This window comes from Maniola hyperantus, chromosome 18 (genome assembly GCF_902806685.2).
Source record: "Maniola hyperantus chromosome 18, iAphHyp1.2, whole genome shotgun sequence".
Classification (NCBI taxonomy): Eukaryota; Metazoa; Arthropoda; class Insecta; order Lepidoptera; family Nymphalidae; genus Maniola; species Maniola hyperantus.
Genome location: NC_048553.1, coordinates 11,449,081 through 11,461,020, shown reverse-complemented (window position 1 = coordinate 11,461,020; position 11,940 = coordinate 11,449,081). Strand labels below are relative to the sequence as shown.

The window sequence follows — 11,940 nt, the reverse complement described above, 5'->3', positions numbered from 1 at the left end:
TTTTTGGTTTTCAGAGAACTGTGGGCGTGACGAAACACGACCACGGGGACCTTTAAGGAGAACTGGAAAAAGAACGGAAGACAGTCAAGGCAGGATTTCGGCTCGGGTCGGAAGTACAAATCCCAGCGCGAACCTCGCGACCTCGTCCATTCGAGATATTTTGAGCTTCCTTTGCAAAATTGGAGTGTAGATTAAAATTATAGTATAGTGTATTGTTAAAATTTGTCCTGAGAAATAAGATAAGGTTATAGAGACAGTGTGTTCGAGCCAGCGGCGGTTTAATGGTGAAGTACCCAGATTATTGTATTTAGTGTAAATTTTGAAAGTAGTTCCACAACTTTTAAGCTTATAAAATTGATTAGCCGGTATACCTAGAAGAAATAGATCTAGAAAATAATCTAGAAGACCAATATCATGCTAGACGTAGGCAATGGTCTCAACCCTGGGCTTGGATGGAGTGGACCACGGGTTTAGCGTGTGAAAATTTCATATTATACCTAATCACCGCATTGTGTATGCATAGTCGCGAGAAGTGGGGGCGTATTGTGAACCTCGCGAGTAGGTTTAAATTAGAAAGAATATACCGAAGGTGGTTTTAACCGGACAAGTTGTGTAACTAGGTTCAGATGTATTTAGAATAAATACTTGTGCTAGATTATGTATATAACCGTGTGTACAGTGTGTCTTTAACTCTAATTCGTTTTTAGGAATAAAATTTAAGAAATCTCTCTTAAATTTTATGACATATTATGTGTGTAATTGATTGTGAAATAAACTGCGCGGCCGTAAGGGTTTTTAAAGTTTAAATGTTCGTTTTTCCCTTCTAAATAGATTGGCCTAGGAAGCGAACATTTGGCGGGTTTTAAATGTAACAAACACATTTAAAATTCCGTCTAAATCACAATACCAGTTTCTTTTTTTTCTAAAAATACTCAACTGTGAGAGTAAATAAAACAACTTATTTACCAGAAATAAAAGCATTTGAGTATAAATATCATCTTTTATTTATCACGTCTAGATACCTTCTATAGACATTTAATAATGGAGCTCAAATTCATTTTAGAGGTAAAACGATCGAACTGTGTGTGTTCAAAAATGCCGTAGATACATGGTTCCATGTGTCGGACTCCAATATTAAATCTCTCATATTACCTATATCACGACTCTTACTATTAAGTAAAGTTTAGGCTAGTTCCTTTTTTTTCAGCAGTACACCGAATTCACAATAATAGCTCTTACCTAGCAATAAATAAGAAATAGAATAAAGTTGGCAGACTAACGCAGTCAGATGGAACGCCTCTTGTCAAAAATACACATTGACTTGTTGAGCAAAATCACACAAATATTTTGGATCATGTGGTGTGTTTTGAACTATCAGCTACCACGATACCATCACCATGAGCAACCCTCGCCGGCTCACTACTGAGCGCGGGCTCCATAGAGAACTCTCAGGTTGCGGTTTACCTCACGATGCTTTCCTTCTACGACGAACCAAGTGATATTTAATTAATTTGAATATACACAACTACGACTACTAAAGGGTTATCTTTCGGGTTCGAATCCCCGACCCTCGAGTGGAAAGCAGGCGAGTCAAAACTGGGTCAGTGCGACTTACAACCAGCACACAGCGCAAGCAGATTGTATGAACGAGTAACGGGGCCGTTGGTGAACAGTAGAACAGGTACAGACCTTTTTTTTGTGTGTCATCGTTACGCCGCATTCCGAGAGCTATAGGACGGCGTTACATACCGGCCTAAACCGCGGGACACTGAAAGTATTAATGCGTGAGAACTATTAGTTTGATATCCTTGACCTATAAGGTCGGATTTAATGTAAAAAGGCACACGGTCGATATGACGGCGTCCTGGCGGCAAAGCCTCGGCACACCAAAACACGCCATGTCTTACAGCTTCGACCTCTCGACACCTAAGTTGGCCAACTTAGACATAACTGAACGAATATATATATATATACAAAATTATACCATGGTAAGGGGCGAGCTTTTAGCTCAAGAAAAGAACCTTGTCTTCCACGACAGGCTACCAAACGCTTCGTAGCGAATAACAGGGAGGTCGGCTGTGCCCCACATAACAATGTTGAAAGGCTGGTGTCCAGCGCAGGGTCCCCCGTGCTAGTAGAGGCTTTGGTCAGTAGAACGATGGCCTTATTGGCAAATACATGTACCAACCGACCCCTCATCCAAGCCAGAACGCATAACCTAGCTGTTTTTTTTTTCCTCCTCAGGATTTTCATCCGAGAGAGTTGAATGAGTCAAAATAGTAGATCTCTGAAATAAAATTCATCATCTAACCGCGAAAATCTGGAAGTTTGATTGGCAAGGTCTACATGTCCGTCCGACGAATTGTGCCTGCCATGTACTTGGCCATACCTAAGATAACATATGACTCCGAATACAAATAGTGTCCCAAAGTTTAGCCGATTTACTTGTTTTTGAATTTCCTCATTATAGCCCATCATCGAAAGAAGCAGAGACGATCACCGTACCATCACAAACTAAAACTTTTTCCCACAAAAAATAAGGTTACCTTACTTTTTACGTAAACTAATAATAGAAGAAGAAATGAAGGTCTAGCATAAAAACCCGGTCCAGTGCGAGTCGGACTCACACACAAACGGTTCCGTAGTCCGTACCAGTACTACAACTACACCCTTTCCGCTTTCTTTAATCACTACCCCTATTATAAATGCGAAAGTGTGTGTGTTTGTTGGTTTCTTGGTTTATTGGTTTCTTGGTTTGTTGGTTTGTTGGTTTGTCCTTCAATCACGTCGCAACGGAGCAACGGATCGACGAGATTTTTTGCATGGGTATAGTTTAAGACCTGGAGACTGACATATTATGCTACTTTTTATCCCGGAAAATTAAGAGTTCCCATGGGATTTAAAAAAACCTAAATCTACGCAGACGAAGTCGCGGGCATTATCTAGTAAAGAATATTATTACTTTTACTTTAGAAGAAATAACATTTATTTATTTATTTGCATGGTGACAATTTTGAAGTTTTTATTGTTTACTAGATGATGCCCGCAACTTCGTCCGCGTGGTTTTATATTTTTGAAAATCGCGTGGGAACGCTTTGATTTTCCGAGATAAAAAGTAGCCTATCTCCTTCCCCGGGATGTAAGCTAACTCCGTAGGTACCAAATTTCAACTAAATCGGTTAAACTGCTGGTCCATGAAAAGCTAGCAGACAGACAGACAGACAGACAGACAGACAGACACACTTTCGCATTTGTAATATTAGTATGGATTTTTATAGCAGCAATATACCTACTCTGTGAAACTTTCTATCTATTACGGTTTACAAGATATAGCTCGCTGACAGACAGTTGTACGAACAGAAGGGCTGATAGCGGAGGCTTAGTAATAGAATCCCGTTGGCACTCTTCGGGTACGGAACCCTAAAAACATAGCGTGTTACATTATGTACCCAACACAATTGGCATTTAGTAATACAAAAGTTACTTTTTCTAGGAAAATTGCGTATTTTGTATTAAACTAGCTAATGCTCGCGACTTTGTCTGCGTGGACTACACAAATTTCAAACCCTTGTTTCACCCCTTTAGGGGTTGAATTTTCAAAAATCCTTTCTTAGCGGATGCCTACGTCATAATAGCTATCTGCATGCCAAATTTCAGCCCGATCCGTCCAATAGTTTGAGCTGTGCGTTGATAGATCAGTCAGTCAGTCAGTCAGTCAGTCACCTTTTTCTTTTATATATTTAGATTTGGTCCTATGAAGCTTTTATTACAAGGTTATAGTTAGGTACTGTAACCTACTTCGTTAATTAATGGTCGTAGCACACGCTGTAGAATTCATTCAAATTTCCTCACTTATGAAAGACTTCGGTAGTGAATAGTTAGCATATCCAACTAAAATGCCGTATAGGTACTGCCAAAAAAACTATGAGCCGGGCGCACTGACTTAGTTTATACAACGTTAGTTTAAGTATACGCAAAAACCGGCCAAGTGCGTGGCGGGCCACGCGCAGTGTAGGGTTCCGTAGTCACAATCCTCGAAAAACAGATATAACTCCTTAACCTGTGAACGCTAAGTACTTAGCCATGATAGTTTTCCTTTAAAATTGATTATATATACTACTGCTGTGAATTTTTTCACGTTCCTATATACTACCATTTTGCTGATAGAGGGGGGGGGGGGACACATGACTCTAATAAAAATTAGCACTTGAAAACGTCATATTTTACAAACGGATCTAGAAATCGAAAAATGATGTACCCACACCCACAGTATTTTTAAAAGACCTATTCAACGATACCCAGTGGCGTGCAGGTCATAGAGGCATAAATGCACTGCTTACCCCAGTTGTATATTTTTCATTATGACCTGCCAGTAAACAGGTTCCTAGCTAACTAATGCCTACCCTGGCTTCAAATCCTGTGCACGCCACTGACGATACCCCACACTAAGGGGTAGACGAGAAAAAAAAATTCATCACCACTTTACATGTAAGGGAGCTAGCTACCCTAAAAAAAAATATTTATCACAATTTTATTTCACCACTTTGTCGGCGTGGTTAATATTTATATCCATGCCAAATTACAGATTTCTAGCACTAATAGTCTCTGAGATTAACCGAGGACGGACGGACATGGCGAAACTATAAGGGTTACTTGTTCAGCCGGACAGCCCCTTTCCTGAAGATTTGCGTATTGTAGTACCGGGAAGGACGGCCAGCGAAGGGAGGAGATTTTAGTCCGTAGGTCGCTGAGAAAACCTCAGTGAATGCCAATTGGTATCCATGAGGATTTCCTCCTACCCAATAAAAAAAAAGATATAGATAACTATTAATACTTCCAGACAAAATAAGATTACCTATACTATCAAGGGACACAATCAATCTTCAAGATACGAACTCTATCTAGTCTTTACTGACAGTTCTGATTAATAAGGTAATACTTTGAAGCTTATATCCATTATCTCTACTTATATCAGATACTAGCTTATGCTCGCGACTTCGTCCGCGTGGTCTACAAAATTTCAAACCCCTATTTAACCCCCTTAGGAGTTGAATTTTCAAAAACCCTTTCTTAGCGGATGCCTACGTCATAATAGCTATCTGCATGCCAAATTTCAGCCCGATCCGTCCAGTAGTTTGAGCTGTGCGTTGATAGATCAGTCAGTCAGTCAGTCAGTCAGTCAGTCAGTCAGTCAGTCAGTCACCTTCTCCTTTTATATATATAGAAGATTTAAGATTTATTATTATTTCATCTACTGCTACCTATCTGACGCGTAATATGTACATATTTATCTACTAAGGATCTCTATTGATTCTATCCTAACTGGCTAAAGGGCTTCCACCTTCCTAAATCCTACGTCCTATAAATGGTATAGTTACTGTCAAACTATAGCCAACTTTGCCATTCAATGATACTTTGCCCAAAAAGCAATTTATAAGCAAATTCGCTTTGTAATTTTTTTTTTATATAATTATTATTAATAATTAAAATTTGTTCGATTTTGATGGCGCGGGCGGGCAAAGTCATCCGGACTGTCAGCCAACATTGCCCACATCGATTTTTCATCCCAATATAACTAATATTAAAAATACGTGGAAAATACCATGACTATAAATTTAAGGCTGTCTTGGCCTAGGTTTCAAAATTTTGATTGTAGTATAGATATTTTAGTGATAAACTTAACTCACTTTTTTTTAATGCAAAATAATAAGAATGGATTAATTATAATGAATAATATGTTAATAATGAGATATTTGAGCTATTGTATTAATAAATAATTGTTGTGTTGCAGTAACAGTAAGGATTCCTATTAATAATTCTATTTGTGTACCTATTCAAATTTGCACACCATAGTATGGTAGATTGTAGCTCGAAACAAAAATTGTAATTGACAACTTAAAAATGTAACCTACAATCAGCAAATAAATAATTTGTATTTGTATTTGTATAAAATGACTGGGCAATTTTATCATGCGATTATTTCTCTTTTCCACACAAACCTGATCAAGCGATTTAAATCTTAATGTGTAGTTTATACTACAGGTGAAAAGGTTAGGTACGTATCAAATGAATCTGCATATATAGGTATTAGGTATACTAAGTACAATGCCCTAGAAAATTGGCAGCACACATAAATTGCGTTTGACCGAACGGGCATCTAATAAACTAAAGCTCTATGCATATAAATGAGCTTTGTGTTGGTTCGTGAGCTGTAAAAATTACCTAAGCGACGTAGGTATACTAGCGAACTACGGGTTAACTAATTACCTATTACCTAATGTAATTCATGTACAAATAATAGCATGGAATGATGTAATTACATTAATTACAGAAAGTATTTTTGTTAAATTCTTAGATTACTATATCACGTCCTGTGGAATACCTATTCATTCAATTGGCGATTCTTTATGGCGGCATCAGTTTCGTGCATCAGTACCCTTATTATAAATGCGAAAGTGTGTTTGTTTGTTGGTTTGTCCTTCAATCACGTCGCAACGGTGCAACGGATTGACGTGATTTTTTGCATGGGTATAGATAAAGACCTGGAGAGTGTCATATACTACTTTTTATCCCGGAAAATCAAAGAGTTCCCACAGGATTTTTAAAAACCTGATTCCACGCGAACGAAGTCGCGGGCATCAGCTACTTTCAAATATTTGTAGAACAGATAAAAAATTTAAATCTTTAAAATTGTATTATACCTAGATAAGTATAATATTTTTTTTTTTTACACAAAGAAAAAGGATTTATTGGTATGAAGCAAAAATTATTTAAATAAAAAACTTAAATCTAAAAAAAACAACATTAAATTAAAACTAAAATAAATTAAATTAAATCTAAAACCTCATCGAGACCACCGCAGCGAGGCATTGTACCCAAGATGCTGGCAGCATTACCCCTTTGGATGGCCAAACTAATTCTTTGACCAAGGTAGCTGCCAGCTCTCGGGTCCCCGGTTGACTCGATAACTCTTTTCGTATAATATTTAGGGTTCCGTACCTCAAAATGAAAAACGGAACCCTTATAGGATCACTTTGTTGTCTGTCTGTCTGTCTGTCTGTCTGTCTGTCTGTTTGTCTGTCCGTCTGTCTGTCAAGAAACCTACAGGGTACTTCCCGTTGACCTAGAATCATGAAATTTGGCAGGTAGGTAGATTTTATAGCTGACATTTGGGGAAAAATCTGAAAACCGTGAATTTAGGGTTAGATCACATGGTCATGAACTAATAATTAGTATTTTCAACTTTCGAAGTGAGTGACTATATCAAGTGGGGTATCATATGAAAGGTCTTCACCTGTACATTCTAAAACAGATTTTTATTTATTTTTATGCATCATAGTTTTTGAATTATCGTGCAAAATGTCGAAAAAATACGACTGTAGTACGGAACCCTCACTGCGCGAGCCTGACTCGCACTTGGCCGGTTTTTTTAACTAAAATTAACATTTTTCGATTGCTCATTGTTAAATACTATCTTGTTTATACATTTGTAGATTTTTTGTCGCTTGGTGTAAAATATCCTATTTTTGTCCTACTATTGATGTCGAGATATTATCTAGATATACCTAATTGTGTTTTTAGATTACAGGCAGTAGAATATGCAAACATTGTATTAAAGCAGGACTCATTTACAATTTAAAACCACGACAAACATATAATATGTAGATGGAGCGGAATAATAAATTTTATAGACTCTGCGGCCCGAGGTGGTATCCACGGAGATAATAAAATTACACTCTAACTCAATTTTGTTCAGGACATGTTAACGTTGCTAGGAAACATCCGGTATTATAATATTGAGATCTGGAACATGTTACGTAAACCTAGAATATGTTATGTAATCTAGAATATGTGTTAACCCGCACTGGGTTAGCGCGGGGATGTGTGAGACGTCCTCATCTCGATTGCCATCTCGACCTGTCTCGTACTATACTTTACAGCAGACCTATCTACTCACAGCAAAACGGAGTCCTATCACCTTGACTCCTACTTTCCCGAATATATCCATTAATATCACTGATCACATTGATCTCCTAGGTCTCGATGTCTCGGCTAACATCAACTTCGGAAGATCCATCGAAGCCAAAGCCAAGACCGCCGCAAAAAAACTCGGCATCCTTAAGGTCAAGCAGTACTTCACGCCGCGCCAACTGTTTACTTTGTATCAAGCACAAGACGTCAGGTCGTGCATAGAGTACTGCAGTCACCTCTATGATGGCTCCGCTAAGTACCAACTATAGCTCAGGAACTTTCAGGAACTCGATCTTGTCCCCACCGAACCGCAAGACGTAGGGCGAGTTGGCTCGTCGACATCCCATCAACACGCACGAAACGTTTTGCGTCATCATTCCTCATACGCATGGCTAAACTTTGGAATACTCTTCCACGATATATTGTGTTTCCTACCAATTACAACCCGGGTATCTTTAAAATAAGAGTGAATAAACATCTTCTAAGTAAACGCGTCCCATCTTAAGCCGCATCATCACTTTCCATCAGGTGTGATTGTGGTCAAACGTTTGCCTATGATGAATTAAAAAAAACTCATCTACAATTAGTGGTATAGGTCTTATATTAGTCAGTAGAGTTCAAAAATGGAACCTTGGAAAACTCGACTTGTGGACGATCCCAAACTAACCGGCTCGTTGGAAAGCCTGGAGCACCGCAGAGACGTTAGCTCTCTATGCGTGTTCTATCGCCTGTATAATGGGGAGTGCTCTGAAGAGCTTTTTGACCTCATTCCACCCTCTTTTTTCTACAACCGCACCGCGCGCCACCGTAAGGAATTTCACCCTCACCGTCTGGGTGTCTGGTGCACTTCGACCGTCCGCTGCGCCAGATCCTTCTTTCCACACACGTGCAAACTGTGGAACCAACTCCCATCGGCGGTGTTCCCACTAGATTAAAACATGGGGTTATTCAAGGGGCGGACCAACAAATTCCTAAAAGGCCGGCAACGCATCGGCGGCTCCTCTGGTGCTGCAAATGTTCATGGGCGGCTGTAATCACTTAACATCAGGTGACCCGCCTGCTCGTTTGCTCACTATATCTATTAAAAAAAAAAAAAAAAACCTCACTCGTAAGCTCTAACCACTGTACCTACTATTGCGAATCTTTATAAAAATAATCTTACCTAGTTATAGAAATTAGAAACATCGCGTGTTCCCTTACATCTATATAAAATCTATTGTTAGTAGGTAGCAGCAACAGTAACCCTAATATAAAACTTGCGTTACTACCAAATTGGTCCGTACCAAGTTTTACTGTTTGATAATGACTTCAATTCGGTACTACAATAAAAATTAATCAACTTCACTAAGATCTATTTTTAGGTTAAGGAGTTAACCATAATGACCATTAAATTAAAATCATCATCATCATCATCAACCCATAGCCGGCTTACTACAGAGCACGGGTCTCCTCTCAGAGTGAGAAGGGCCATAGTCTACCAAGCTGGCCAAGTGCGGATTGGTAGACTTCACACACCCTTCAGAACATTATATAGAACTCACAGGCATGCAGGTTTCCTCACGATGTTTCCTTCACCGTTAAAGCAAGTGATATTTACTGACTTAAAATTTACCAAAATTACCTGCCAAATTTCATGATTCTAAGTCAACAGGAAGTACCCTGTAGGTTTCTTGACAGGCAGACAGACAACAAAGTGATCCTATAAGGGTTTCGTTTTTCCGTTTGAGGTACGGAACCCTAAAAATCATCAAAATCGTTTATCAAGACATGATTAAGACAAAGGCTTTGAGAGCTATTAATTAGTACTTAACTATACAGAGTATCATTATTATTAATGATGAATTAATTAAGAATGTACCAAATTAAGCCTCGGGGGTATAATTGCGCCCCAAATTACGCCCCCTCAAGATACTGGGATGTATAATTAAGCGTTAACATTACAATTAGGTATTTTACCTAATTAGCTATGATCCGTGATACCTATAGGTACTCGTAATTATAATTAGGTATTCGTAATTCTCAATAAAATAATTAAGTATTTATTTGTTTGAAGAAGACACAAAAATAACCGAACGGAGTGGGATGAAAAATAAGTTCAACCTACTATGCAAATTAAAACTGAGCTTGTTTCAAAATGTTCTTAATATACAACGTTAGTTTTAGTATACGCAAAACCTGAAAGTAGTTTGTTCAGAATCAGTAACAGAATCGACTGCAATCATTTTTACTACGGGTTATAGTTTGACCAAAAAATACTCTAAAATCCTGCAAGTTTGAACACATAGTTGAATGACCGCATGAACCAGCTGATTCGAGCCGCGCAAGCGGGAGCGCGCACGATCGACGCTAGCCGTCTCGTTCGCTCACAGCGGTCCGCTTGGGGTGACCATGTTTTTGCGGGACAACGACTCAACACAACAAACTTTAACTTCGTAAGTTTTCATTAAATATTTTCAAAATTTTGTATTTATATTATTTATGTAAAAATATTCGACACGTATTTTGGGTTTTGCGTATAATATACCTACTAAAACTAACGTTGTATATTTTAAAACAAAACTGTTTCTACCTTGATATGTCCGTTAGATATAGACTTTGAAACCATCCAACAGATGTGCCCCTAACCGGTTTCATTAGAAAGGCAATAATACTAAGATAGTTTTAGACAAAAAAACATTAGGACATTTTTTACCGTAGTAGCACACGCCAGGTATCCGCTATACGGGTGTACGTATTATAATAATGAATATACAGGAAGATTTTTTTGGTTTTGCAAAAATTTTTTTTGGTGGTTTTGTATCGTTAATAGAAAGAACACTTTTCCATTCATAATTTTGTACGTTTTTTGAAATATATTTTTTAACTTAAAATAAGCAAATCATAGTCATACTATTCGTAAACAAAGCTCGCTTTGAGCACGCTAGCTGACTCTGACGTTTTCCCTTTAAAAAAAGTACCAAGTTCGCATCTTAGAGCGCGCAGAGGTCAACGGCCGCCGCACGCGTCATCGGGTGTGAGTGCGTGTATTTTAATCAACAGCTGAAGGTAACGTTTGTAGGGTGACCCTAATTATCTGTTCAAAAGTAAACTATAACTTTGGTATTCTTAAGTAAAATAAAAAAATAAAAATTACGTTTCTATACAACATAAAAAAATGTGCAAAACCAAAAAAATCTTCCTGTATATATGTAACTAAAGTACTCACCAATAACGGAAAGTCGTATTTGAAAATTTCGTGTGGGTGAGTTCTTGAAGTCGACTCTACAGCGATACACGCCCTCGTCGTCAAGCTGAACGGTGTCAAGGGTGAGCGTGGCAGGACGGGCCACTGTCGCGAAGTACGCACGCGGCCCGAACACATTCGGGTCAGACCACTGGAGCGCCTTGTTGAAGGAGCGCCCGCGGACGTCGAAACTGGAACAATTTTTATTTCATTTCTACTTGGTTTCATCCCACCAATCTCCTAAAAATATTTATAATATAAATCTTCCCCTATTAATATTAACCTTGGATAAAAAATTATACATTAGGGTTCCGTACCTCAAAAGGAAAAAGGAACCCTTATAGGATCACTTTGTTGTCTGTCTGTATGTCTGTCCGTCGTGTCTGTCAAGAAAACCTATAGGGTACTCCGTTGACCTAGAATCATGAAGTTTGGTAGGTAGGTAGGTCTTATAGCACAAGTGCAGGAATAAATCCGAAAACCGTGAATTTGTGGTTACATGACGAAAAAAAATGTGTTCATGAACAAATAATTATTATTTTCAATTTTCAAAGTAAGATTTTTGAAATAGGAGTTAGAAAGGAGATCGCCCGTGAACGGGCCCTCCTTTGTGGCGCGCCGGGTCAAAACTTAAACTAATTTTTAAAAATGTGTTATTTCTTACGATTATATGTTTCGTTACGACTTTTCTTTCACTCTATTATTGAAAATATCAACAATTACAGTTAAAATCCTTAAAAATCCAT

The 11,940-nt window shown here is 38.3% G+C and overlaps 1 protein-coding gene across 5 annotated transcripts in view; it reads right to left on the bottom strand.

The window, feature by feature from the left end:
* The window catches only part of LOC117990491 (neural cell adhesion molecule 1-like), a 165,024-nt gene that overhangs the window by 95,005 nt on the left and 58,079 nt on the right, over positions 1–11,940 (bottom strand). For all 5 annotated transcript variants that reach the window (XM_034977941.2, XM_069504681.1, XM_069504682.1 and 2 more), the window contains exon 4: positions 11,177–11,385. In XM_034977941.2, the coding sequence (XP_034833832.2) occupies positions 11,177–11,385 (209 nt within the window). The remainder of the gene's footprint in view (positions 1–11,176; positions 11,386–11,940) is intronic.